Source organism: Magallana gigas, chromosome 1, assembly GCF_963853765.1.
Source record: "Magallana gigas chromosome 1, xbMagGiga1.1, whole genome shotgun sequence".
Classification (NCBI taxonomy): Eukaryota; Metazoa; Mollusca; class Bivalvia; order Ostreida; family Ostreidae; genus Magallana; species Magallana gigas.
The window spans coordinates 21,018,659-21,045,666 of record NC_088853.1 but is presented as its reverse complement, the minus strand read 5'-3'; the positions used below and the strand labels follow the sequence as shown (position 1 = coordinate 21,045,666).

The following is a 27,008-nucleotide window of genomic DNA, read 5'->3' as shown; positions in this document are numbered from 1 at the left end:
TACAAAAGGTATCTGAAAAAGCTCTTAAAAATACATATTTGAAAGGGGGATATGTCACCAAGCAAAATTGTTTTTCCTATAACTAGAAAACAAAAGGAAATAAATCATTTATGTCTAATTAAAAAAAAAATTAAGAGACATTTATTCTATTTTAACATTTTTTCCTAGTTTGTGAATTAAAAAAAGATTACAGTAACGTTCAATATTTGTCAAATAAGGTAAAAAAAATCTAACAAATTAATTGCAATTTAAAGGGAAAAAAATATCAACCTACTTTTCTTTATCTTATCGATTGAAATCTGTACACTATCCTGTTTTGCTTTGTCAACTCCAATGATGTCACAACCGGCGTCTGCCAAAGAAGTGGCGATTGATGATCTGATTGCACCAGCAAATCCGACTACAAGCGCTGTTTTCCCTTCTAAAATCATTTCAACTTTATCCTGTCAACCTAAAAGTACAGAAATTAATGGTACGGTCTTCACGCAGGTAGGATAAAGTCTCATGTATTGTTTTGGCGTGAAATAATCACAGTAGAAGACCCGACTTAAGCAATTTTAGACAAAAGCTGACAGTTTTTTTTTTCAAATTTAAAGTTTTCTGGAGTTTTAATATTGGTATGTTGTTATTGATCTAACCAATATTTCACCCAGAAAATATAAGCTGTGCGTCTCGTGATTTGAAAAATATTAAACATATTACATGTAACTATAATCTGTCGAAAATAATAATGATACAAAAAATAAATTATTGTACATGTATAACAAAAACAGTACCAGCCCTTAATCCTTAAAGACCCGGAACTAAATAATCGAAATTAGTAATAAGCTTTTATCAATCTTGAAAAAAGATTTTATTGATCATAATAAAATGTATTTTGGTGTGACGATTCTATTCCTTCCTGAGCAGCAATTTTCTCCAAGTAATTATACATGCGGTAAAATCCAAAAAAGTATTACATTAAACACAACTGACAAAAAAAATGTGCGGAGTGGTTTTTTTTTTTTTTTTTGCAATATATACCTTGTTGCATGTATAGGCAAACGGCATGTTGCATTTTAAGAAAAAAAAAATTTAATGGAGTTGTATTTATTTCAAATTAGTAAAATAGTAACTAAAGTAATTTTTACGACAATTATGCAATGAATTATGATAAATCATTATCTTTTCGAAAATGTGAAAACCAAAGTAATTGGTGGAATGTGTGCAAAGAAAAGTCATAGGATATTCATAACACTGCAAATAGCATTGGTTCCAAACTTTCTGACAACCTTCATTTTTCATCCTTTTGTCAATATCTTTTTTTTAAATAAACATCTATGATATATGTATATATAAACACGCATTTTGTTTTCAACTAGTGTCATTCTCTTTACCCTTACCTTTCACTGATATCTTAATTTTGAAATCATTTTGATGAACAAATTCATTAAAAAAATTATGTGTTATTAAACTCATAAATGTTCTGTTCATATGGAAAGGAAATCTAAAGATTATGTATTGTAATGTATTAGACTTAGACATTTAAAATATATGTTCCAGGAAACTGTTATTAGCGTTTGCGTATATTGTAAAATTCTGTCATTGTGTGTTGATGAGAATCTAAGTTTCAATGCTGCTTTGCAATTAAACATTTAAAAAAAATAAAATGAACCCGTATTTTTTCCGTTAAAAGTTCTTTATGCAAAAAATAGCATAATTGTGCAAATGTACACGTGTGAAATACATGGTGAATTCAAATCAAAAGGTAAACGGGTTAATTCCGAAGTTTTCACTGACTCTCATTTTAAACTATAACATTGTCACATATAAAATGATTTCAAAGCACATTTAGGAATGTCAATTAATTCCAAACAACATCATCTATTTAGTTAACAGCACTGGCAGACATTTTTAGTCCTTATACGTATTCTAAATTTGGGAAAACATGTTTAAGCAATCAGACTGAATGTTTTTTTTAATAATTAATTATTGTTGTAACGCGCTTTCTGATTGGCTTAAAAACTATTTTATATCGTATAAAGAAAGTTGCTTACGTCATAGTAGGACTAACGTAAAAAATGTATCAATACGGCTGACGTTACATTTGAATTTTGTACAATTTTACGTCATTTTAAAGGTCCAATGACCGTTTTTATCTACAATGAAGAGTACAAAATTAAATTATAAACAATGAATACAATATTTATTAGTTTTATACGATATAAAATTGGTTTTAAACTGCCCCAAATTATTTTATGTCGTATAAAACAAATAAATATTGAATTCATTCCTTATATAAAATATTCTTCAATGTTTAATTTTTTTGTCTGTTCGATCTGTTAATGTATTGTCCGATGTATATCATCAATATGATTTAGATTAAAATGTATAATTGTTGAAGATCAAAAAAATATATATAAGTAAGATGAACAATGAGATGATCATGATGAATACGATCATAAAGTTGTCAGGCTTTGTTGGATTTGACCCGCCCCCTTTGTCGGTAATTGATCATCTCATAATACCCCTAGAATGATTCCTTTCCGAAAGTTAACACCACCATTGTTAGATGTTATATCATTTAGAAAAAAAATTAAGCTGTAACACTAATAAAATATTCAGTCTTACCTGATCCAATATAGCAAACAGAATTTTAAAAATCTATCTGTGCAGTTGCAACACTGTATATTGAGTGGCCCCTGACCCACTTTTGTAGCGGAGGGTCGTCGCTGTATAAAAAATAATGTTTTACACCCCTGTCATTGATGCCGAATAGATATCCTTTTAAAGTGCAAAGTAATCAGAAACACTTAGTAATGTTTTGCTTACTTAATAAAACACAGGTAATGTGTTAAATTTTTTTTATAAAGTACTAGTGGTCAATTGCTCTTTTATAAAACATTTAAAATAGATAGCGCCCGTATTGCTTATGGATAGACATACATGCAATATGAGATGTTTTTTTGTTTTTTGATCTGCAGTGCCAAAGACAATAACGCACTTGCATATAATGGTTGATTTTATTGACTAATTGCTTGTCTTTGCTTGGCAATGCATTTCAATTTCTGTGAGGAGGGGTTAGAAGGTTTTGGTAATGTCCTAAACAACAGCAAGTAATAATGATAAACAACTATTAAATTATAATTTCAATTTCTCTGTGTAGTTGCATAAAGATGCCCTTATAGATAAATTATGACTAGTTTTACTTTTTTCACAAGGTATATTTACGTATTATTCTAATGCTGACCATTATGATCCGTATAAATTTGTTATTTAAAGTTCCAATAAATAAAACGAAAAAAAAGAAGAGAAAACGGAAGTTTTTAACGCAGATCCAATTGTACGATTAATTTAACAAAGCAATTATTACTCATTGAGTTCGACTTGCGTTACTTTTTTATCCACTGCGTGCTTTAAAGTTATAGACTTTTTTCAAATGTTTTGTATTCATAAACTAATTAAAAGTGTCCTGGTGCATCTATAAACCTATATAGACACAAATATACTTATCATGTTTGTTCTTTAAAACATTTCCAGATCTTTAATTTGATTGTTAATTTAAACACTGAATTTAGAACGTCGAATCTTGATTCTCGTTTTTCGAATCTAGTATTTCAAATCTCGAATCTCAAATGAGCCCTCTGAGCTTTCGTAGAAATCAATATCTTAAACACCGAATTGCTTGAAAGAAGAATCACTTAAAATCTACGTACAGATGGACAGAACATTTGGTGAGGTAGAAGTAGTCTTTGTAAGCATCATACAAATACAATGTACTCTTTCGAGTGTTCACACCCACGTTTCTGGATACTATACACAGATTCAAACTTTTTCTCTTGCAACTTTTAATTGTTTTTGGTTGTACCGTCTCCGGAATAATTTTAAATTTTGTCCGGATTTGTGTTTTTCTTTCATAATATAGAAACATTGTACACACGTTTTGCGTTAATTTTAGCATGTGCTTCCGAGCACGATTCCTACATTTCATGTCTCTTTGATAGCAAGATTTATCGTAGTGGAGTTTGTCCATGCACAGCGTAATTGTTAATCATGATATTTTCTTAATTATAAGTTTGTAATTATAGTTTATTTACTAGTCCAAATATATAACACCACGCAACTATTTAAATAGTAAGAGAAAATTCGGAATGAACTTATCGCGGTACATAATTGTACAATTCATACATTTTTTCCTATCTTTTAACATAACTACTAAGTATTCAAAATATATTGATACATTTCATATAATAATGGATCTTTGATACATCTGTTAACTTTATTACTTCTGTATTTTCCTACATATGTTTTTGTGTGGCAAATGTTTATTGTGAAATTGTGTTTTGATATTACGTGCATACTGTTTACATCCTGATAAGTCATTAAAGTAAGAAAGTTATATATTATACTTTATGGGTATATCCTGTTCCAATTGTTCATTTTGAAGAGAATGTCTGTTTAAAATTAGAAAGTATGGTCACCAATAACTGTCTCAATTCTGTATGATTATTTTTAGAGTATTGTTATTTGAGATTTAATGGTAATAGTGTGTTTTGTTATTTTCAGTTTTCTTATCATTTGGGCACAACCTTGATAAAGTAAATCATCTTTACTTTGATGCCTTTGGGGTTTTACTAGCGGTATAAACAATCTCCGGATTAAAGACTGCATATTGGTAATTGTCACATTTAATGTCCAAACTGTTTGCCATAGTTTTTACCTGTATATATATATTTTAATCAACATCAGGTGTCCATAGATTTAATTTGAGTACCTAAAACTCACTCAACTGGTTAGGCATTTTAAATACCCGTGCGGGTGTAGTAAGTTTGGGCGTAGCAGGCACCTGAGAAGCACATGATCTCCTGTAATAGAGTTTGTTCTACAAAATATTTACATCTGAGCATATTCTTACCATGTTCTTCCCACTTCTGAGGTAAGAGAGTTTTATTTCAAAGTTTTTTTACTGTTAATTTCAGTTGCAATCACAGCCAAGTTCCTTTTTTGTGTTTTTGTTCATTTGTTCCATAGAGTTGTTTTAAACTTACCATATTGTTTAAGTACATAAAAACTGGTAATGTTTATAAAGTATACAAAGTAACTGTAAAGTAACAATGTTCCGTATACATTGTAAAAAGTGTGTATCATGATAGTAATTGCGTGAATTCAGCGTATAAGTAAACATGCTATTTGTATAATGTATATAGTATGTGTAAAGTACAAGTGTAAAAATATATAAGTAAAACATGAGTAAAAGTTGGCATGTATAATATAATTACATGTAAAATATATGTGTAAAGTAATGTATATGTATGTGGAAAAACGTGCATAGAATATAACCCCAATGTATGGTATATACAGTTATGAAATGTATACTATTTTTAGAACCCATTATTGCAGTATTCAGTATTCAAGGAACTCAGCCTTTAGAAAAATGGAACCACCATAAACAGTCAACTTCAATTATTCAACAGTCAAGATTCACCAACTTTGGCCTGTCTTACACAGATACACGGACGGATGGTTTTTTGAGCCCGCCGAGGCCGCCATTACGGACCAGCCAATAAGTGACATACAAAATCTATATTTCTTTGTAAAACTTAAATTACAAGATAAACAAATGAATTGAACATTAAAATGTAGTTAATTATTCAACTAGTTATTCTTTCTGACAACCAGCACGGCCAATCTGTGACAGTTATGTAGACTTCGGGCTTGGGATTATTAATACTTGAACATGAGTTTTGTTCTCATCTAGAGTTTTGAGGACATAGAATCCACTCCTTTTTTATATTAAACGTCAATTGATTTACAGATGTAAATCGTTGTAGTGAGACTTTCAAATATTGCGAATTAATTCAAAATTGAATTTTAATGACAAAAATATGCAATAATTAAGGGTTTGTGTACTTTTGGTCACTTTTTAGTTTCCTTTCTCACATTTTAGTTGGGAACAGGCATATTTGGGGGGTTTTCTTAAGTTAGTCCGAATAGTATCGTATTCGTTGTCCGATGTCTTGTGTGATAACCTTTCCTTCAAATGACCGTGGAAGGATTATTTTTCAAACGTATGCTGAACGCAGATTTAATTTAAGTTTTTTAAAGTAATTTGTTTTAAACAGAGTTAAATCCTAAAGATGAATTAATGTTATCATTATCATGTTCACATTGTTTTACCGTTGCATCCCAGTTGACAAAGTTTGAAAGAAAACAAAAAGTGTTGGCAATCAAAAATATCTATCTTTCGATGATCTGTGTAAATGTTTTACAAATGTGAGCAATATTTGAACAACAAACAAAAAACTATGTCTTGTCGTCTATGATAAAGTTTATTAGTATTCGTTAATCGAATGTGTGAACACCATTGCAAACACTTCATATGTATTTAATAACACTATATAACTGTGGGAGTTATATTCATTGATTTGGAATTGAAGATTGTACGGGTTTTAATTAAAAGTACACGAAATGGTGATTGTATATATATATCATTTCTACATTACACAGGTGTCGCTTTCAGCCGTATTGTCTTTAGGCGATGGTTATTCCGCCATCTATGGGAATAGCTGTCCCAGTCATATTCTGACCTGCTGGGGAACAAAGGAACACCACTAAGTCAGCTATCTAAATAGGAAAAAATACCAATCTTTCAGCAATGCAACTTCAATGTTGGTGTGTTATCAACAATATTCTTTTGAAGTTTGATTTGACACTCCCTACAATATTGAACATAATAATGAATATAGAAAGTCAAAACCTAATTCTTCTTAAAAAGTAAGGTATTTCCGCCTAATAACGTGGTTTATGGTTTATGATTCAGACGATTTCCCTTCGACTAAATCTTAAAGTTGTAAGTGATTTTATTGAAATTAAAAAACAACCCCCCCCCCTTCAATATGAACTAACGACATTAAGCAAGTTTCAACATCTACAGGTTATTAAAAGAAAAGAATATAAAACATAAGAACAACTGTTAATGGTTCTAACAACAGGAAGGTGAGAAATAAGAATAAGGTGGGTGATACATTGTTAAAGAGCAATGTTTGTGGGGATTTTTGTTGTTTTTGTTGTTTTGTTAATCATGAATTAAATTGATTAATTGATTGATTGTTTCTTTTGTTCTATTAATCATTTTTTTTCTCTCAATATTGAAATGGTTTAAAATTGGGAAAGCCCTTAAGGTCATCAAAATGCAATAGCTATATAGTGATATAGTGTCCTCAGTGAAAGAAAACGGGTTTTTAAACATCGTTTAAGATTTCCCATCCTAATGTCAAGTAAATAAAAAAAGGTTGACATGTTACCAATCAGACCCGTCTTTAGCGTTAAAGATTTATATTTAAACCACAAACTAAACTTTTTGTGTATAAAACAATTCGAAACTTTTAATTTAAAATAAATATGCGTTTCTATATTTTTTAGACACAGATTTTTATCAAAAGAAGAAAAAAGTGGTTTTTAAATGGCAATGACAACATTCTTAAAAGATTATTTTTTAATGTGCCTTTTATTTTGTTCTTGTGATTAAGAAAACCTCGTGATTGTTAGTGCACAAGTACTATATTTACCTGTTCAGGTGTAGTAAACTGTTTTGTTGGGTGTGACTGTCTAGTCGCCTCCTTTGAAAACACAAAAAATAATTAACTTTAAAAAAAAAAACTCTAATTAAGCAAAGAGGAAACTTTTATAATTACAGTTAGCATTGTAATTATTAATTGTATGGGCGAAGTCAAGATAATGAGCATTCAATAATTTAATTTTACAGAACATAATTTCATTACTGTTGTGCATAAATGGAATTGTACATTTACGTCTTGCAAAATGTTTGCTGTCATTTATCTGCATTATAAATTTAGCGAAGATGATTATCTAACTATCAGTTTTGTAAAATTAAAAAGATTGTCTCAGGGAAAAACATGCAAAATCTTTTTATTTTAAATAGTTCAGAAAGGTTCATAGACTTTTTCATTTGGCTTTGTATATAAAAGATCGATGATGTTTCAAGGTTTAAAACACATTTAAACATTTCGTCCATTGTTTTTATTCTTAGTGACAACAATATTTTTAAACATATAATTGCAAATTAAGGGACGCTGGTACATGTAATAAAAAAAATGCAGGGCTATCTTTCATCATTACAAAAAGATTGTTGCATTATAACTTAATTATATCTTTTGCATCTATGTTAAAGATGATTAATATTAATTTTTTACATTGATTGTATTTTTTTTAAATTTATAATCTAGCAAATGATTCTAGAGTGTCTTTTTGGTGCTAGAACCATTATGACGTCATAATCAATTCAATCAATCTTTTTCCTGTATTTTATGGCTTTAAAGGAATTATGTGAAAAATAAAGAATATTTTGACATTCTATATTTAATCACGGGAAAACTAATCCCTGTACCTATACTCAATTTGACATCTTTTTAGAGAGAAGGTCAAGAGCTTGTTTGATGCTATTTTTGGAGAGACTGTAGGCATTCCAGATATATTTCATTAGTCAAAAATGGACAAAACTCTGAGATTCCTTACTTTTACCCTTCATATTAAGTAGAAAATGGTTGTTTAAAACATTATTTTCCATGGTGTTTACCAACATTTTGATTTTTTCATTGTGTTTTCCATAAATTTTAGCCCCGGTACACCCTATGAAACAAAGATATTGTTATGAAGCATCATTAAAAGAATTTATATCTTGAATTTCCTAAACCTGTAGACACCTTTCATTTACTAGATCTTGACCTTAAGCTTTATAGCCCACCAAACATATACAATGGGGCACAATTTCAATTTTATGACTTTTTTGATCTTAGTCTAAAGGAAGATCAGTTGTATTGACTACATGTTTAATAAGTATTTACATGTTCTTTAAAAAACAAAACAAAACAAAAAAAAAAATTAAGAATTTGAATTCATTTCAGATGTGTCATTTATTTCCCCCCCCCCCCAAAAAAAAATAATAAAACAGTGTAATTACAGTTTTCATTTGGAGTCCGTAGTGCTTCTTATGGTAACAGACCCATGCACTTATACCTTTATCATATGAGAAAAGTTACTTTGTATGAATTATATACATATATACCACGTAGAGCTTACAAAAGCTTCTGGACCATTTTCATGTTTTTCTCTCAGACACGCTCTTCATATCGATTATTTGAGATCGTATGATACAACAATAAACCCGCAATATTCGTGTGCCCATAGACCTATATGTAAAACATTTTGATGCAAGTTACTCTAAAAATGTACCTTTGTTTCCTCGTAGCTCTTTTCAGTAGCTGTCTGTAGGTGTTCCAGAAAAGATGTTATAACTACAGATGCAATAAAATTCATAATGTATTAGAAACCAGAACTTGAAATATATGTGGTATTGTATGCCTACACATGTAGTTTAAGAAACTTGCTTAAAGGTAGATTAAAAATTAAAATGTGATACATTGTACAATGTATGTCTAATGTATCAAATACGCTCACTAATAAACGGTGTTTTAAAGGATAAATACCCCATCCGACCAAAACACGGAACATATACTGACATACTGAAAAAATAAAGCATGTTTGTAATATGCTTGTGTTCGTTTTTCAAATGCAAAAGTTGATTTGTGATGTGATTTCTATTTTAAATGAATGATTGGAAAGGTATATCTATTATCATTTTAAAAAATGAACAAAAAATCAACACAAGACCAAGTCTAATATTTCAAATGGTATGGGCACATTGTATTACATGTACTGTTAGAGAAAGTAGAATCATGAAGGCTGAATTGTAGCTATTGACAAACATTTGATATATCAAAGAATCAAGTTACCTTACTATGATTACAAAAAAAGAAACTGACTTTTGATCACGATTAACAAACAGTTAATGACGTAATGCATTTACATGGTGTGTCCACAACCGTAGGACAGATGGCGTTACATGTCACGCCTTTATCTGCACACTCTACAGCAACTGCCTGTAAACATAAAAGAATAGTGTGAAATTATAATCATTCGCAGTGGCTTAATTTTTGTGGTATTCGTGGGTATCCCTCTCCCACGAATTTACATCCTCAATGAAAACAAATTTAGAAAGAGTTATCATCGTTACTGAAACTAAAGAACGACGCATCCACGAAATACATCCCCACAAATAGGCAGAAAAAACCCACGATCAACGAACATTGGCCCCCAAGGATTTAAATGAATCCACAATATGCGATCAGTGCATATATTTATTATTTTTTCTTTGTCAAAAGTGAAAAAGCAATGGAAAACATATATATGGCAATAAATAACGGATAACTATTAATGGGTTCCTATTTTTGATTGACTAAGAACGTACTAATGCATAGCAGATATATTTGCATGCCACCATTTTTTGCTAAATCAGGCCAGACTGATCCTCTGTGTTAAGATTATATTAATCTGAACTATTGATGCGTTTTATATAAACAGTTTTAAAGATGTTGAAATCTGTTCTATTAACAGTTTAATATTGGTCAAAGTCTAATATTGCCGTTGGTTTCATATAGACGTGATGGGAAAATGCGCTTATACATTTGTCTTTATGATAAATCCATAGCAAGTATTAGAACAACACGATAAGGATGTGTATACACAAGGTCCTTTTTAAACTTAAAGTACATCAAGTCATAGATGTTGAAACCATAAACCATAATTAAAGTATTCTCTTGGAGAGAAATTACATTTTCCTTTACCAAAAGAATAACTGAAAACTTCAATGATATAAAATAAGCATTTTTTGGTAAAACATTTTTGAATAATCTTTAAATTTTCTATCAACATTTTAACTAAGATTTATGTTCGCTAGTCCGAATGTCTTCGAATTTTTTTTCTCTCTTCCTTAAACATATTCTTCATTGGCCATGATAACCGAAATTTTCCACGAACAATGCTATAATCTGTCCCAAGATATTTATGCTGCATATTTGAATGATTTATAATAAAAATACACATACCTGTGACAGAAGTGCAACTGAAATTGATGAAAGTGAAAATTCCCAAGATAACTTCGTTCACACATTATCATCATATCATGATAAATATCTTGGGACAAACTATAAGTAGAATTGATATCTCCAATATATTTTTCGGGGTAAACTAATTAACGATTTATATACACTTGTGAAAAATGATTAAAAAACAATTCTACTCTCCCAAACTTATGAATTCCTAACATTTTAATATTAATTTTTCATTTGGTTTTTTGGGAGTTGATTTTAATTAACTATCCAATGCAGTTACTCTGGCAAACCGAAAGTGAAACAGTGTTTGGACCTAAGCACAAAACATCACCGCTGACAAGACGTAGTTCTTGAAAATAATAGAAAAATTCGATGTAATGTATGCTGGAGCATTGTTTATCAAGGAAACTTATCTATAAACACTTTGAAAATAGTCAGATTTTATATAATACGACACAATTTAGATATTTTTGTAGTCTCATGTATTCCTACGCCAGAGTTTAGTGAGGTTAATACAGTCTAGTTCAACCAAACGCTCGGCTGTCTCCGTAAATCTCCGACAAGCAGAGAGGCTCTCTTGCTTGTCTGAGATTAACGGAGACAGCCGAGCGTATAGTTGAACAAGATTGTATAAAGAGTTCTATGTCAATAGTGCTTGGATCCATACAATTTTTAAAATTGTTTCGATTACTAATACATAGTTTGAAATATATCCTTAAATATTACACATGATTCGTATGGGGTTTCTCGAAATTTTTGCTGGAAAAGTTTTAGTAATCTATAATATGAAAAAGTGCGTAATTTAAATACAGACTAGACTCTAATTGCCATGCAAGATAAGTTCATTTTTAAATAAATGAAAATCGATAAAATCAACTCCCGTCAGTACTTCAGTACTTTGATTTTTCATGATTTCAAAAATCAGGCAAGAATTTTTCCCCTGGAGGTAAACAATTTTATTACATAGTTACTCTATTAAAGAAGCTGTTAGAAAATGTTTAAGAAACAGACTGGGGATTTTTCTACATCAAAAATTCCATTAAAAAAAATAGTAAAACAGCACGTAAATGGGCTTTTAGAAAATATTTATAAAAAAATGAAGTTTTACCCTCGTGAGTCCAATAAGACCAGTCTTAGAGGCAATATAACTTGATATACTTCCTGTTGCCTTTATTCCCAAACTTGAAGAAATGTTTATAATTCTTCCCCAACCTGAAATTAGAAAAAAACAGCAAAAACGGAAAAAAATATATTTATATTTTATAAAACAAAAACTGCCTCTTATTTTTGATAAATAGAAATAAAAATCGTTTTTCTGGTACATTTATGCACAAAGCCGAACACCAACAAGACGAATTTTGCTTCTATTGTTGCATATATTATCTGTTAAGTAGTTACTATTACTTCTACCGTTGCACGGTCGGAACATAACCTGAGGCAATTGTTCGCTCATTTTTAATAATAGACCACTTTCACCCAATTTAAATGCAAGAGTAACGCAATTTGTCTCTAAATATAACACAGGTTGAAAACATAAATATAGAATACATATATTTTTTTAATTTAATATTTTACCTTTTTCTTTCATTAAGCCAATAACCAGTTTTATCAATACGAATGGTGCAGTCAAATTGACGCCTATATCTTCATCCCAAACATCATCAGACAAATCTTCAACCCTGTTGATTGATAATCGACCTGTAGAAATATAACTGAATGATTTGGTAAATTATTTTTGGCTGGGTGGGTTGATGAATCAAAGGATGAATGGATTATCAAAAGGATAGTTTAATAAAAAGATGGACCGATAAAGAAATAAATGAGGTAGGGATGGATGGATGGATGGATGGATGGATGGGATGGATGGGTCAAAAAGATTGAATATATACCAGCTGCATTAACTAAAATGTCAACATCTCCAGACTTCAGATCTTGGAAAACCTTATGGATGTCTTCTTTGTTTAAAAGGTCGCATTGGAAGTATTTAAGATCTCGTTTACTTCTGTGGAAAAAATGGGAAAATATAACCCAAAGAAATGTTTTAAATTGCTTATAGAGTGTAATGATATGTTGGCATTCCGTCTTATAATCATTCACTTATGATTAGGAAAACAAAATCTTAACTTTTAAAGCAGAAAACCAAAGCTTAATCCGTTTAATCCGTCTATGTTTAAATATTTCAAAATAAATTTGCTTTACTCTGCTTTTATTTCATCGATGGACATCCGTACAATATCATGTTTCACTTTGTCCATCCCAATGACGTCACATCCTGCGTTCGCTAAAGATTTAGCAATCACCGATCCAATGGCGCCAGCAAAGCCCGTCACAAGTGCTGTTCTGCCTTGAAGTTCCATTTCAACCTGGTCTTGCAAACGTTTTATTTTAAGGTGTAATATATTGATTAAGATTAGTTCAACTGTAGCTCAATGTAACAAAGTTTTGATTTAGTTGGGTTTTCTTTCTTCTCTTGTTTGTGTCTTGTTTGTGTAAATAATTCCATGAATTGTCATATTGATTTAAAAGATTAACCGAAATAACAGATTTAATTCGGAAGAGGTGCACCTAATTAATCATTTCCTACTTAACATGCATGTATATCAGAATCTTAAAATATTGACAAATTTAAATACAAACTATCTTCGACCGTAAATATGATTTGTTTATCCGTTATACAGTGGTAACAACGTTATTGTTGACAAGCCAATCGTGTTAAATAGTTCGTGTAATGTTGGTCATCGTTCGTTTAACGTGCGGGATCGTGCGTGTATCAGAAAAAAAAGTGGTTTGTTGTTTTTTTTTTACCGTGAATGACTGTGCGGGTTTTTTTTTTTTGTTTTGTAATTTTTTTTTTACGGAATGCCAGGATTTATTCTAAAAACAACGACAAGTAGTTTTTTATTTAAACAATGCAACAATGTGAATTTAAAACTTTTTTTTATAGAACATTGAAAATTGATAATCTTTATGTATCTTGTCCGTGCTGATTATTTTAAGCTATTCTCTCATTCGTCGTTAAATACATTTTAAGATAAGTGTTTCAACAACTCAGTCAATCCTTTGTTTGGTCGAGTTAGTTTTGCATACTTTTGTAATCAGCCTAAATCAAGCACTTATTGCATCTATGGCATCTTGACACATAATTTTAAAAATATTTTCAAGAGAGACACATTGAATGTAAGCGGTAAAGTTTACCCATCCCCCGTTAAAAACAAAACAACTATCCCCCAGTTTCCTTTTAAAATGAGAACGCATTCTCCTCTGGTACATTGTACATTTTATAAACATTTGAAAGAAAAATCAACTTATTTAGACGCTTTAAAATTTAGAATAAATAGAATAAAATCAATTATGTACCGTAAATTGTGAAAATATGGGGTGTGAAAACTCGAAATTCTTTTGAACAAGGTAACAAATTGACCTATATCTCGCATAAATAAATCAAACATAAGGGAATCGGATTACATAAACAATAACTCGGATGTATAATTTTTTGTAGTTTATGCATGTTCTTTATTTCTTTAATTTTTTTTAAGTCATGATAAGGCTATGTTCGTTATGGAGGCAAAAGAATAATTTGTGTTTGAATCCTATATAATATTGTTTACGTGTACAAATATAACAGCGGATGGCTACTGTATATATGCCGCTTTGAAAAAAAACAAAACTAAACAAAAAAAACACAAGCATATTGTAGTATAAATTAAAGCAATACGTTTCCTTATTTCTAATCTTAAAAAGTATTTTTGATTTTGCGTGATTAATGGTGCAGAATTGTTTGTTTGCGTGATTTATCGTTATTGTTCGTGTATCGTTAACATTCAGTAAGTTAGTCATCGCCCGTGTATCGTGCGTGAGCGTTTCTGTGTCGTGCGTGATCGTTCGTGTATCGTGCGTGTCGTTCGTGAATCATAATTGTGCGTGTCGTTCGTCAACAATAACGTTGCTACCAGTGTACTGGAAAAGGGGTTTTATTGTCACAAATAAACTTTTTTTTAATTATGCACATTCAAAAACTGAATAAATGCTATTCAGTCGTCATGATAGTTTCGATATGACTCAAATGTAAATGAATCTATAAATCTGACATCCATTCGCCTTTCCAGATTAAAGCAAAAAGTAAAATTTAGTTGTTGACTGAGTGGTATAGGTATTTAAAAAAATCCCTCTTTTGATAGATATTTGGTGTTTCCATCCTGATGGGGAAAGGTTGATTAGAATGTAAGATTCGTTATAATCTCATTGTCCCTCTTCTTTGGCCTAGATAGCATCACAAATCAAATTTCTTTACTATTTGTTTTTGTTCTTCGAAACGTTAGAATCGCTGGGTCTGAAATGTGCTTGTACAATAGAAGTACTTGCAAACTTTATTTGTGGTAAACCCCTTTTTAATATTGAACGTCTAAAAATAGGCCAGTCTGAACAATAATTTATCAACTACAGTATCGATTATGTGTCTTCATAATATGCAATTTTTTGAGGTGTTAAAAACTTTACCTACAAGCAATAAGATAATGGATAAAGTTTGAGCTGATTTAGCGACTGAAAAATCAAAAATTACAGTACCGTCAACGCGGATCCCGTATTTTCCGTGCACCCCCGCTGTCCAAATTGCAACGCGGTTTAAACACCCTTTCTCAGGTAAAAACCGCGTGCCGCCGCGGTTCAATCACCCATAATGACAACACCCCCGCGGTTTGAACGATCGGTGTTAAAAAGTATCGAAAAGGAACACGAGTTATCGTCCTCGATTAAAAAAAATATGTAACATGCATTAAACATACATGTAAGTTAACAAATGCATAAAGATAATCATGATCCCCTTATAGAAAATCACATATTTTGAAGGTAAATATTTATTTTTAATATTTGCTGTTTATTTGGTAATTCTGGGGTAATATTTCAATGCTGTTATCTGTACAATCCAAATTGAAATGAGCCATGCCCGCAAGTGGTTGAAAAATCATGCTTTACTAACTTATTGATATATCGATATACGATTAGATTAAATTTTAAAATCTAACCCGATTATGTAAAATTAATAAGACGTATTTACTTAAATTAAATATTTTACTTTATAAATATTCAGGTATGTATACTTTTTTTCAATAGCATATATTATCTTTTTATCCTATCAAACCGTTAAAAATTCATTCAAATTTTAAAAGTGGCTTAATCGCTCATATTACGGAAAATCACGTCCATATAATTGCTGTAACAAGCGCCACTGTTTTGATAAAAAATTCATAATTTGTTCGGAAAATTGATTTTAACCAGCTCTGTAGACCAACTAGTTGTAGCATTATAAAAACACATGCTCACAATTAAATGTTCAAGGGAAAATCAGTTCTCCTAATCAAAACACAAAGGAAAAAGGTACTCATAATTAAAATTGTATGATTCTTCACATCGCACGGGTTTTATTCAGTTTTAAACTAAGTGTTGCCCTGAAAAGATATATACAGGTATATTCTGTGATATTCATAAAACAATGACTAGGCGTTCTGGTGTGCGTGAAGATAGACATTTTCTTGTGCGGTATTTGTGCGATGACAATTTTCAAGTGCGGAGTCGTGTATACTTCCGATGTGAGAGTGACATTACGATCACTGTTGGTGAGGAGTATGATGTCAGTGGGGCCGGGCCAAAGAAGTTGACAGAGCAGTTGTCCTTGATTCCGGGTCTGACCGGGAACTTCGAGTGAAGATGAGAGAGATGGAGACCAGGACTAAACCCTCATTCCCAACACCTCCCGCAAGCCCGTTACAACACCGAAATCATAATTAAGTAGTTGATCTAATGTGCTAAGCGCTTAAGGATATTACCCAAGATCATGTAATTGTTAGGTCTACCCACGGTAAAAACGGGGGTCATCCCCACCTCGTATTCTCGCATTCAGTCAAATGTGATACCTTTACAATATGTAAATATACCTGTCTATAGTCTGTATTAAAAAAATGTTAAGCAGTAAAATAAAAAAGATAGTTGAAAACTTTAAATAATTACAAAAAGAAAGATAGTAGTTTACGTTTATAGAAAAATTGATTTATTGAAATAATACTGAATAAAAAATAAATAATGTTCACAAGATAAGTAGTTTCTACCGAATTGCTGGTTAATTATTAAACAGACTATAGATATGTACATATTGTCTTCTTTTCTCCAGCTATTCAGATAACATTTAAAAAAAAACTCCGGAATGCGTGTATTCCATTTGTAATGTGGGTATGTGCGAGATAATACGATATCTCTAACGATATTTCAAAAAATTGCTTAATTTACCTTACTTAATAAAACTAAAATATATTATATTTAAATTTGTAAAGTACTGGTTTATCGGGATCAAAGAGAATCAAAAGAAAATAGTTTCGTTCTGTTAATTTTCATTCTCTCGATTACTTCATATTGAAGGTTTAATGGGTTTTTTTGCGGAGAGGAACATCATAAAACACGTTTAACAATTTAAGAACAAAGTAAAATGAAACAATAATTGTTGTTACTATTAGTACAATTGTTTGATACGGGTAGAATTCCTTGTGGTCACTCGTTTCACGGATGACCCACCGGTCTATACATGTACCTGTGTATTCTGTGCGTTCAAGCGTAGAGTGGATTTCCTGTCAGTGCGATGGTTTCACATCTTTGTGTAAAACAAATGGGACTAAAGTTAAATACAGTCTACTTTGACAGTCATAAAACTTCAAGATGGGGGGGGGGGGGCTACGAAAAACGTTATTAGCAACTGTTACAATATATTTTAGCACCTTTATTTATAATCGACACACATAAAATGATAATATCATGTAGTATTTTCAGAGTAAAGAAAAATTTTCATTTTATGTCGCTGATCGTAAGGTAAACGTTCACCGTGAAGCATGTGCTTGTCACGGACTATAGTATAACATTTACTGTCTTGAGCATCGAGAGACCAAGCCGTAAGACGTGCTACTTCTTGATATGGATTTAAAAATATTAAGAGTCGGAAATGTTTAAAAAATAAGTATTTTCTTTTTTTAGTTTTTATCTTATCCTACATGTAGATTATATTAAGAAAATGATTAAAATAAAATGTCTTCGAAATAATACCTTTATCCACCGTTACATGAAAATTGTTACGGGTGCATATAATTGTTGAATTAGAATTTCTTAAAAATAAATAGAGAGTTTTGAAAACGTGCATTTAATACATAATCATTTAATGTGAAATGAAGCAATTCATTAGACATTACCAGTAAATAATGATTCTTAATATAAGGTGGCCGTCTTATTGTCTAATAGCGTAAGGTAAAAATCTCCGATCACCCTGTTCAACGGTAGGTCACACCGCCGCAGTTAAAACATGACTGCAGCGATGACCGGGATGATTTAACCGCGGGGGGAGCGTGATTAAAAACGAGATCCGCGTTGACGGTACTGTATCTTGACAAGTCAACATTATCACGTAACGATACAACAGAATCTAAAGTAGAGTGTGGCTGAGATTTGACTTAAAGATAATAGCAATACATTGAAAAGCAAAGGTAAATGTAACTGGCTTACCTGGGGATTAAGAAACGAATGTGTTTAACTAGTAAATGTTCTATGTGTCACTGAACCCATACAGCCTTGACCGAATTGAAAAGAACGAGACCATAAATGCATGCTCTGATTCCGAAGTTAGACATTATCGCTATACGTGTTAAATAACTTGTATAATGTATCCTGTTTATGACAAATAGAAGGCGCATTTAAAGGGGCATGGTCACAATTTTGGTCAAATATTATTTTTTCGATTTTAATGTTTATAATGGTTCAGTAAGGCATTTTTAATTGGCAACCAAAATTTGAGTATCATTTGTTGAGATATAAGCGAGTTTCAGAGCTTACAATTCCTCGCTATGTAAACAAAGCTTTTGTTTACATTTTGAATGTTGAAGTGAAAATTTCAGTTTTATACCTAAAATGAATGAGTTTATGGTTAGGAACTGTTTATTTATGCTTAAAAAGAATAAGAATATAGACAAATCATCTTGAAAAGATTTTTTACTGGTATATTGAACCTATGTAAACAAAAACAGGACACGAGCCTTGTTTACATGACGAAGAATTCTGAGGCCTGTATCTTGCTTAAATCTCATCGACGGGCACCCAAATTTCATTTGATCATTAGAAATGCATTCATAGAGCATTGCAAATGACAAAAACAGAAAAAACAAAATTTGACCAAAATCCTGACCATGCCCCTTTAAGGGTTTATTAGATAACGAAATACCGATACACTTAATTGTAAGCGTTAAAGGAAATAGAAAACTTTATCTCACGGCCTGATTTCACAAACGAAACACCGACACACTATTCAGTGAACATTTGCTTTAAGAATAGCTAAAATACTCATCTGGTTTTTTTTTAAACTTGAATATAATCCGCTCAAATTCTCATATTTTTTGTCTTTTGTTAAATTCGGTATGTTGATACATCAGTGAAGTGATCAACCCCTTTAATTTAGCATTTCTCTCTTAAATACGCTTTTATAATTCAAACATAGATGTTAACAGTAAAAACCCGCAATATCACGAAGACATACGCAAATAAGTTAAAACTCCTATTTGAAATTATGTTACACCTACATGTGATACGGATAAGACTTGACAAAAAAAACGATAAAAAAAAAACAACATAAAACTTTTTTATCATTTGGAAAAAGTTGTTCAAGTCTACATACATACATTTATATGCAGCAAAAACCTGAAGCACTTTTAAAAATTTATTTTTTGGCATTCATTGTAAATGAGCATTCAAATCTAAAGCGCACGTAGCAGGTATATAAAATGCAAGTTGAAATATGAGCCAACTCTATACAATGCATAAAATGAATCTGCCTGTGCCAGTTAGCCAACTCAGATGTCTTTAAACGTGACTGGGGAAAAATACCCCTCAATATTTGTTGCGTTACGTTTTTATTTACAAAGGTCAACTTAATTGTACCTTATGACTGTTAGAGTCATTATTCATATACCTGACTAAAACCGTACAGTGTGACTGTTAAACGGTATCTCACATATATTTCTAAACATTAATATTTCGACGAGAATATATATACACACTGAATATTAATTTCTGTATGCCGTCGGTCCGATAGCATATCTGGTTGTGAAAAAAACACACATCCCATTGCATTAACGTGCGGTATTAAAAACATTTGCATGAACGGATATAGGACAAACAATATGTATAAGTACAAATTAACATTCAATAGAAAAATGTGTGAAAATTTTAATTATCACTCAATGGTTAAAATGTGGGACGTTAAATGCACACCGTCCAAACAAAACAACGTGACCAGTTTTTTTGTAATTAATAAAAACTCGGCGAATACATTTCACAATTGTATGGCATAGAGGTAAACAAAAACAAAAAAAAACAGAAACAAAACAAAACCAAAAACAAACAAACAAATATTCGTGCTCTTCTTTTGTTTTCGCACAAAGTACCTACATACTTCCATCTTTTATTTTAATCGAAAATCGTACATAGAAAATTCATTTAATGTTCGTCTAGGTGGTTGGAAGTTCTTCATATTCACCTTTTTCTTTACAACTGTTGGATGTCTCTGTAACGCAGTAATAGATGCGACCCTCAAGCTCGTATGTGCATGTCTCTGCTTCTGATGTATTCTCACTAAAAGAGGATTCGTCTTGCGAGTGCTTTATTTCATCTCCTTTATGAAACACTATCGAGAAAGTAGAAAAAAACAGTCTGAATATTTTAAACAAATCAGCACAAATATTTTGAGTAATTTTGACAGCTTCCTAAACTATAAGCACTTTTTTGCTCGTTTTTATCACAATATTAACAATATAATAATCACCAAATTAAAAAAAAAACATGTAAATGTTACCGGAAAGATATGATCTATCGTCAAGAGTGTCAATGGGTTCGTAGTCGCCCTCAATAACTCCACGACCGGGGATCGGTGAATATCTCTGAAAGGATTGTGTCCCGTTTTGCATTGGTCCTGTCTCCAGTTCCGATGAAATAATAGACGTCTTCCGATTGTGATGTCCTTGTCTCCTTTTGTATTTCCTTCCTTTATTTTGACAATTTTTATCATTGAAAGTTCAATTTTAGATAGATAGATAGATAGATAGATAGATAGATAGATAGATAGATAGATAGATAGATAGATAGATAGATAGATAGATAGATAGATAGATAGATAGATAAATGAATGGCTGTATGAATATGTAACCATTATTTTTTACTTAATTATTATCAAAGCTATGATATGGAAAAAATTGCAGTAATAATCAATATAGCATGTAACTTTCATTATAGGTAATTCTTAAAGCACAATATTATTTTAAATGCATCCTATAAACTTTTTTTTTTTATTTTTGTTTCGATGTTCAATGAAGTCTAAGATTGCAATATTTATTTTACCGATGTAGCAGAGAGTAGATATGAAGCAGAACAATAATATGGTTCCTCCAAGAGCAAAGGTAACAAGTGTCAACAACGGCAAAGTCGATAAGTACGCCATTAAACCGGAACTTGTAGACTCTAGAATAGAAAACATTATCATAATATAGCATTAAGTCCTTTATAAAACATCAAAATAATATAAAGCAATGCGTCTGATAAAAAAACGGTCTGGAATGTTTATGACATATCAATTTATTAAATTCAGTCAAAAATATAGCATTTTTAAGTGGACGTCTCGTTGTTTTTAAAATTAAACAAGTTTATTTCCTGTTTTCATAATTGTATATGTCGACATCTAAATTGGGCACTTAAAATTATGTTCAATATCAAAATAAAATGTACTTGACCGTTTATTTCTATTTGTTTATATCCTATATTTATTGTTATTATGTAATCATTGAAAAGTAATTGTAAAATATGTGTTAAGAGGCATTTTTTATTCAATTATAAAAGTTATGGATATCCTAACAAGTATAAGCTTGAAACCCAGAAAATACAAGAATCGTTTTCCATCATATGCTTTCATATCCATTATTTTGTGATATGCCAAAGAAGACAAGGGTGATTTGTTATTTTTTACTTTTTATTTTTTATTGGAAGCAGATGCTGTATAATTTTTTTCTTCCAAGTGTTACCATTGTATAATTTCTATACTTTTGGCATTTTTTAATACATGCTATTTTTCAACACAATCTGTTTTAAGTTTTATATTTGCAAAAAACATAGTAGAGTAGACTCATGGAGAATTTGGGAGATGCAATATAAAGAGAATAGTATAAATATATATAGATATATATATATCTTAAGTTTACCTTTGTTTTCTATTATAATAGTTTGAATTTCTTCCCCTTCGACAAAGAGTTTATAATATCCAAAAGAGGATTCATTAATGATATGAATCTCAGTGTGAATCCAAAACTGGTATGGTTTATCCCCTTGGCTAATTGTTGAGGCAGTGCCAAGTTTAAATTGTTCCCCCCTGGGTCCAAACCAAGTGGCGTCTTTTGGCTTTGGGTACGAGATCAGGGAGCTTTTAAAACAACATACCCGTCGATGTTTTCTTGATAGTGCAGAGGAAACGATTTATTCACGTCTAACCTTGGAGAGCCTTGAAAAAATAATTCCTCAAAAAATAAAACTGTGTTTAAGTTATGGTCAAAATGCAATTACAAATTGTCAAGTTATATAAAAGATACCGAGCACACATTGTTTGAAAACGTTTGTTTTAGAAGTACAGGATATATTTAAAGCAATTCCTTTCTTTCTTTTGTTCTCTCTTTTTTCCCTTTCTTTCTGATTCGTTATAAACATAAATTATAAGCAATATCTAGTGTATTTTGATACTAATATTGATCATCTATTCAGTGTTTAACATATAGCCAAAACAAAGCCATTGCTTTTGTTTACATGCATCTTGCTTAGAATTTTACGACTTTGCTATGCATAAAACGGGGATAACGATTTTGTATGCCAAACTGCCAAGAAGATGAATTATTACTTACATTCTACGAACAGATGAATTGAACTTGAGGTATGATTGAGTTTGTCATTATAAGCATCACAAGTATACTCTTTCGTGTGTTCACACTTCAGTTTATGATAACTATACACAGATTCAGCTTTTTTCACTGGTAACCATGAAATGTCTCCTTTCTCATCATTACCGGTTATATAAACCTTGGGCTTTGGATTGCCTGCACACGAACATTGAATTACAGCAGACGCTCCTTCCTTGGCTTGTATGATATTTTCGGTGATTATGTTCCCGTTTATAATTCCGAGAATGGTCGGTTCAGCAAGATCTTTAAGTAAAATCAAATGCTTCATTGATTCAGAGAAAATTGAGATATATTTAATTATTTTGGTTAAAATATTTATCACAAAGTTTTGGTTTGATGGAAGTTTTCCAGGTCACAAAGTTTTTAATTAAACGATGGATGTAAGGAATCTGGTTTGTGTCAAATAACAATACAATGTATACATGAAAAAAGAAAACGTTTCTTATGGCTATTATTTTTGTTAAATTATCGTATTTGTCTTATTTAACACAGTAACAATATTTTACCAATTCACTCCAATATTTGACTTTTAAAATGAGGTCAAATCATCTAAGATACAACCGTAACGTCAGGCGGATTGATATGTTTTTGACGTTAATCTAACATGACGTAGGCAACATGCTTTATACGATATAAGATATTTGTTAGCCAATCAGAAAGCACGTTACAACCAAAATTGAATTATAACACTCTTACATTGCACATCTATGTTAATTTCCGTTGAGACTGTATTTGAACCACGATTGTTTTTGTAATCACCAATTGCCACACACTGGTATTTCAGAGGTTCCGTGCTATTAACAGTCTGTCTTGGTAAATTTGCTGTTGTTATAACTTCGTCGATTGTCCCGTCCAAATCCACTTTTCTCCATTGGAATGTACAAGGCGGATTGCAGTCTGCCATGCAGGATACAGGTCCAAAGCTTGCACCATTATGCAACTTTACACTTGTGTTGAAATCGGGAGTCATCGTCACAGCTTCCGGACCATCTGTATACATTAATAATGTACAAGATTTTAAATGAAATAAACCAATGTTTAAAAAAACAAATGATTTATGGAGTAAAAGTGAGTTTCAAGAATATACGTTTTTGGCATTTGATTAATGATTTTTGTCCTGGTGTTTGTACAAAAATATTTACTTACACAGAGGTTGGATGTAAGCAATGTCACTTATTGATGTCAACTGCTCTCTAGCCTGGCATTGCACATACGTATAGGAAGTTATGCTCATGGTCAGTGTCTGGCTATCAGACTGGACGACTGTATTGTTCACCATCCACGTATAAACGATGGCGGGAAATTTTTTAAAGTAAAGTGGCCTCGACCGCGACATGCTATGACATTTGAGTATTGTTGATTGACCAATAGGTACATTTCGTATTCCTGTGATTTTTGGATTGTCTGGCAAAGCTGAAAATTAAACTGCAATAAATGTAAATGTTGAAACGAAGATAAGATTTTTAAAAAAATGAGTATTGTATACACTGGCCAAAATAATCATAAATTCAATCAAGTATTGTAGAATAATTTCAAAGCAAAAAACAAAGTGTTCACTAATTGTTCAAAGATATGTTAATGTTATGATAGTTTCATTAATATTAGTGGTCAATGTACTTCCTGGTTCAAGTTAAAAAAAATCGGTTTGAAAAATATGTGTATTCCCGACAAATTTTCATAGAAGAACGTTTTAGGTATTGCACTTTAGGGCACGTTTCATTTTCCGGAAGCGCTGGATTTCACAGCAATTCGTGTATAAAAATACGTTTAGTTTTACTTAATGATTTACAAAAAGAAATATAGACATAAATAAGGACTGAGAGTAGACAAATTGTTTTAATACATTTTTAAAAAAGCCTATAGTTAACTGATAGTTACTTTTTTTCCAAACATATATCTGGAATTTAATCTCAAAACCCGCCAGTTATTTTTTGTCTCCATGCGATTTGAACATTTCACTCTTTTCTCCAACTTTATTTGATCCCCCCCTTTTAATGTGCTTGCATGACTAAAAAACTCAAAGTTGAAATTGTTGACCTTTTTTTTTAATTTGCCAACACATATCGGAGTAAGTATCCTTTTATTAAACACAAATATGAAAATAAAATAATATAGGCACCTTTGCTTCATTTTTATATATGTAATGAGTAAACACACAAGTACAAAGTTTATCATTTTTACCATTGACTACAAGCACGACTCCATGGTTTGTTCTACAAGACTGAACATCGTATCCTAATGCGTAGTAGCCTGCATCAGTCGCTGAAACATTTGATAAAACAAATGTAAACAACCCGGCTGAGGCTGCTAACTCTTCTGCAGACACAGCGTAACGAGGCATGCTAGCACCAGAATCTGTCAGCTGAAACAACGTTTTAGATTTCGTTGGGATTGGTATGTACAGCGTCACGTTGCTTCCTTCTGTCACTTCTAACACTGATTCTGAATTTTAAAAAAATCAAAATAGTGTCTTTGGTATACTTATTTATGATCAAATAATAATTTTACAATGTCATTTTTCTACGTTTCAAGTTAAGCTGATAGAGGTAATTTCAATATCAAAGAAAATGACATGAAAACATAGCGCACTTACGATGAAATGTCATTCTACTTTCGACGTATGTAGAGCGAATCGTGGCACGAACAAGAACCTCGACAATATATCATATCTCCATTCATAAAATGGGATTTTATCTCAAATGATTGTCCTGTAAAAGTTTTAAATTGAATTTCATTTGTATTTTGTTGTTGGTTTTTAGCGGTTTTTTCCATTATGTTGGAAAACATGTTTTTTTTCAATTGTTTAATACGTTTACAAATGTATATATAAAATTGTATTTGTTGATTAAAGGACATTTATAAGTTATTTACCATTTTGAATTTAAGTCTTTTTGATCTAAGAAATATTAATGACACCTTTGCACAAAATATATATAATTTTTTTTTAAGAAATCATACATTAAAAGGGTTTGTTTTTCAATTAAACACTGGAACAAAAATAACTGAAATTATAATTATACACTGAAGAGCAAAATACTCTAATGTAACAATTTAACTAAAAAGAAGTTATGATAAACACGTTAATTTTGAACAGTTTTAGTTCACACCGTTCATTAAAATAGTCTTACTATCAATATATTACATACATGTTTTATCAAATGACAGGAAGCTATTTAGATATTTAATTTATAAGATTGGAACAGTCATTCTTTTAAAATGTTGATCTATCGCAAAGGGTATCAACAAATCAACAAAACCAATATGTAGCAAATGGTCTACTCTCACTGTCAAAATGAAATTGATTATATTGTTGTTAAAGGGGAATGGTCACGATTTTGGTCAAAAATTGTTTGTTTTTTGATTTTGATATTTACAATGCTTCAGAGGGGCATTTTTTATAGGCATCCGAAATTTGAGTGCCATTTGTTGAGTTAAATGCGAGTTACGGAGCTTGAAATTCTTCGCTATGTAAACAAAGCGTTTGTTTACATTTTGAATGTTGAAGTAATAATTTTTAAACCTAAAACGAATGTGTTAAACGTTAGGAACTGTTTATATAGGCTTAAAATGAATAAAAAGATAGACAAATAAGCAAGAAAAATTATTTTTTACTGGTATATTGAACCTATTACACAAAACAGGGTACGAGCTTTGTTTACATGATTAAGAATTGTGAGCCCTGTATCGTGCTAATAACTCTACGAATGACTCTCAAATTTAATTTGATCCTTAGAAATGCATTTCTAAATCATTGTAATTAATAAAAACATAAAAATAAAATTTGATTTAAATCGTGACCATGCCCCTTTAATGATATAGACCAAAACTGGCCAACGGATTCAATTGTTTTGTTAACCCAAGAATTAAAACAAATCAAAACGATGATTAAATAATATTCAAAACTACAGTATAAAGCCTAAATTTCTTTGATGCAGTCGAAACTTGATTTAAAGAAAAATAATTTCAAAGTAGTTAACCTTTTAACATAGCAATTTTATTTTCTTTGATAACTCAATATTTTCAACAAATTTAGAGCAGT

The 27,008-nt window shown here is 31.0% G+C and overlaps 2 protein-coding genes across 4 annotated transcripts in view; both read right to left on the bottom strand.

Annotated features, from left to right (window-relative positions):
- LOC105333533 (D-beta-hydroxybutyrate dehydrogenase) overlaps positions 1–18,615 on the bottom strand; it is a 359,470-nt gene extending 340,855 nt beyond the window's left edge. The window contains exons 1-9 of one of the 3 annotated variants that reach the window (XM_066088424.1): positions 18,489–18,615; positions 13,149–13,312; positions 12,839–12,951; positions 12,525–12,647; positions 12,058–12,161; positions 9,866–9,938; positions 9,232–9,293; positions 7,548–7,598; positions 6,290–6,603 (exon numbers count right to left, since the gene is read on the bottom strand). In XM_066088424.1, coding sequence (XP_065944496.1) covers positions 6,511–6,603; positions 7,548–7,598; positions 9,232–9,293; positions 9,866–9,938; positions 12,058–12,161; positions 12,525–12,647; positions 12,839–12,951; positions 13,149–13,306 — 777 coding nt within the window. In that variant the 5' untranslated portion in view covers positions 13,307–13,312; positions 18,489–18,615 and the 3' untranslated portion in view covers positions 6,290–6,510. Of the gene's footprint in view, positions 1–6,289; positions 6,604–7,547; positions 7,599–9,231; positions 9,294–9,865; positions 9,939–12,057; positions 12,162–12,524; positions 12,648–12,838; positions 12,952–13,148; positions 13,318–18,488 lie in introns of those variants that run through there. The other 2 variants (XM_066088427.1, XM_066088432.1) reach the window with 2 other exon arrangements.
- Positions 18,616–19,601: 986 nt separating this feature from the next.
- LOC136276417 (inactive tyrosine-protein kinase 7-like) lies at positions 19,602–25,625 on the bottom strand. Its single transcript, XM_066088320.1, has 9 exons — positions 25,563–25,625; positions 25,151–25,411; positions 24,116–24,382; positions 23,666–23,959; positions 22,913–23,212; positions 22,223–22,518; positions 21,369–21,488; positions 20,827–21,015; positions 19,602–20,658 (listed from the first exon to the last, which is right to left on the bottom strand). The coding sequence occupies exons 1-6, from the start codon at positions 25,573–25,575 to the stop codon at positions 22,433–22,435; spliced, it is 1,221 nt and encodes a 406-aa protein (XP_065944392.1). The 5' UTR covers positions 25,576–25,625; the 3' UTR covers positions 19,602–20,658; positions 20,827–21,015; positions 21,369–21,488; positions 22,223–22,432.
- Between the last annotated feature and the right edge of the window lie 1,383 nt (positions 25,626–27,008).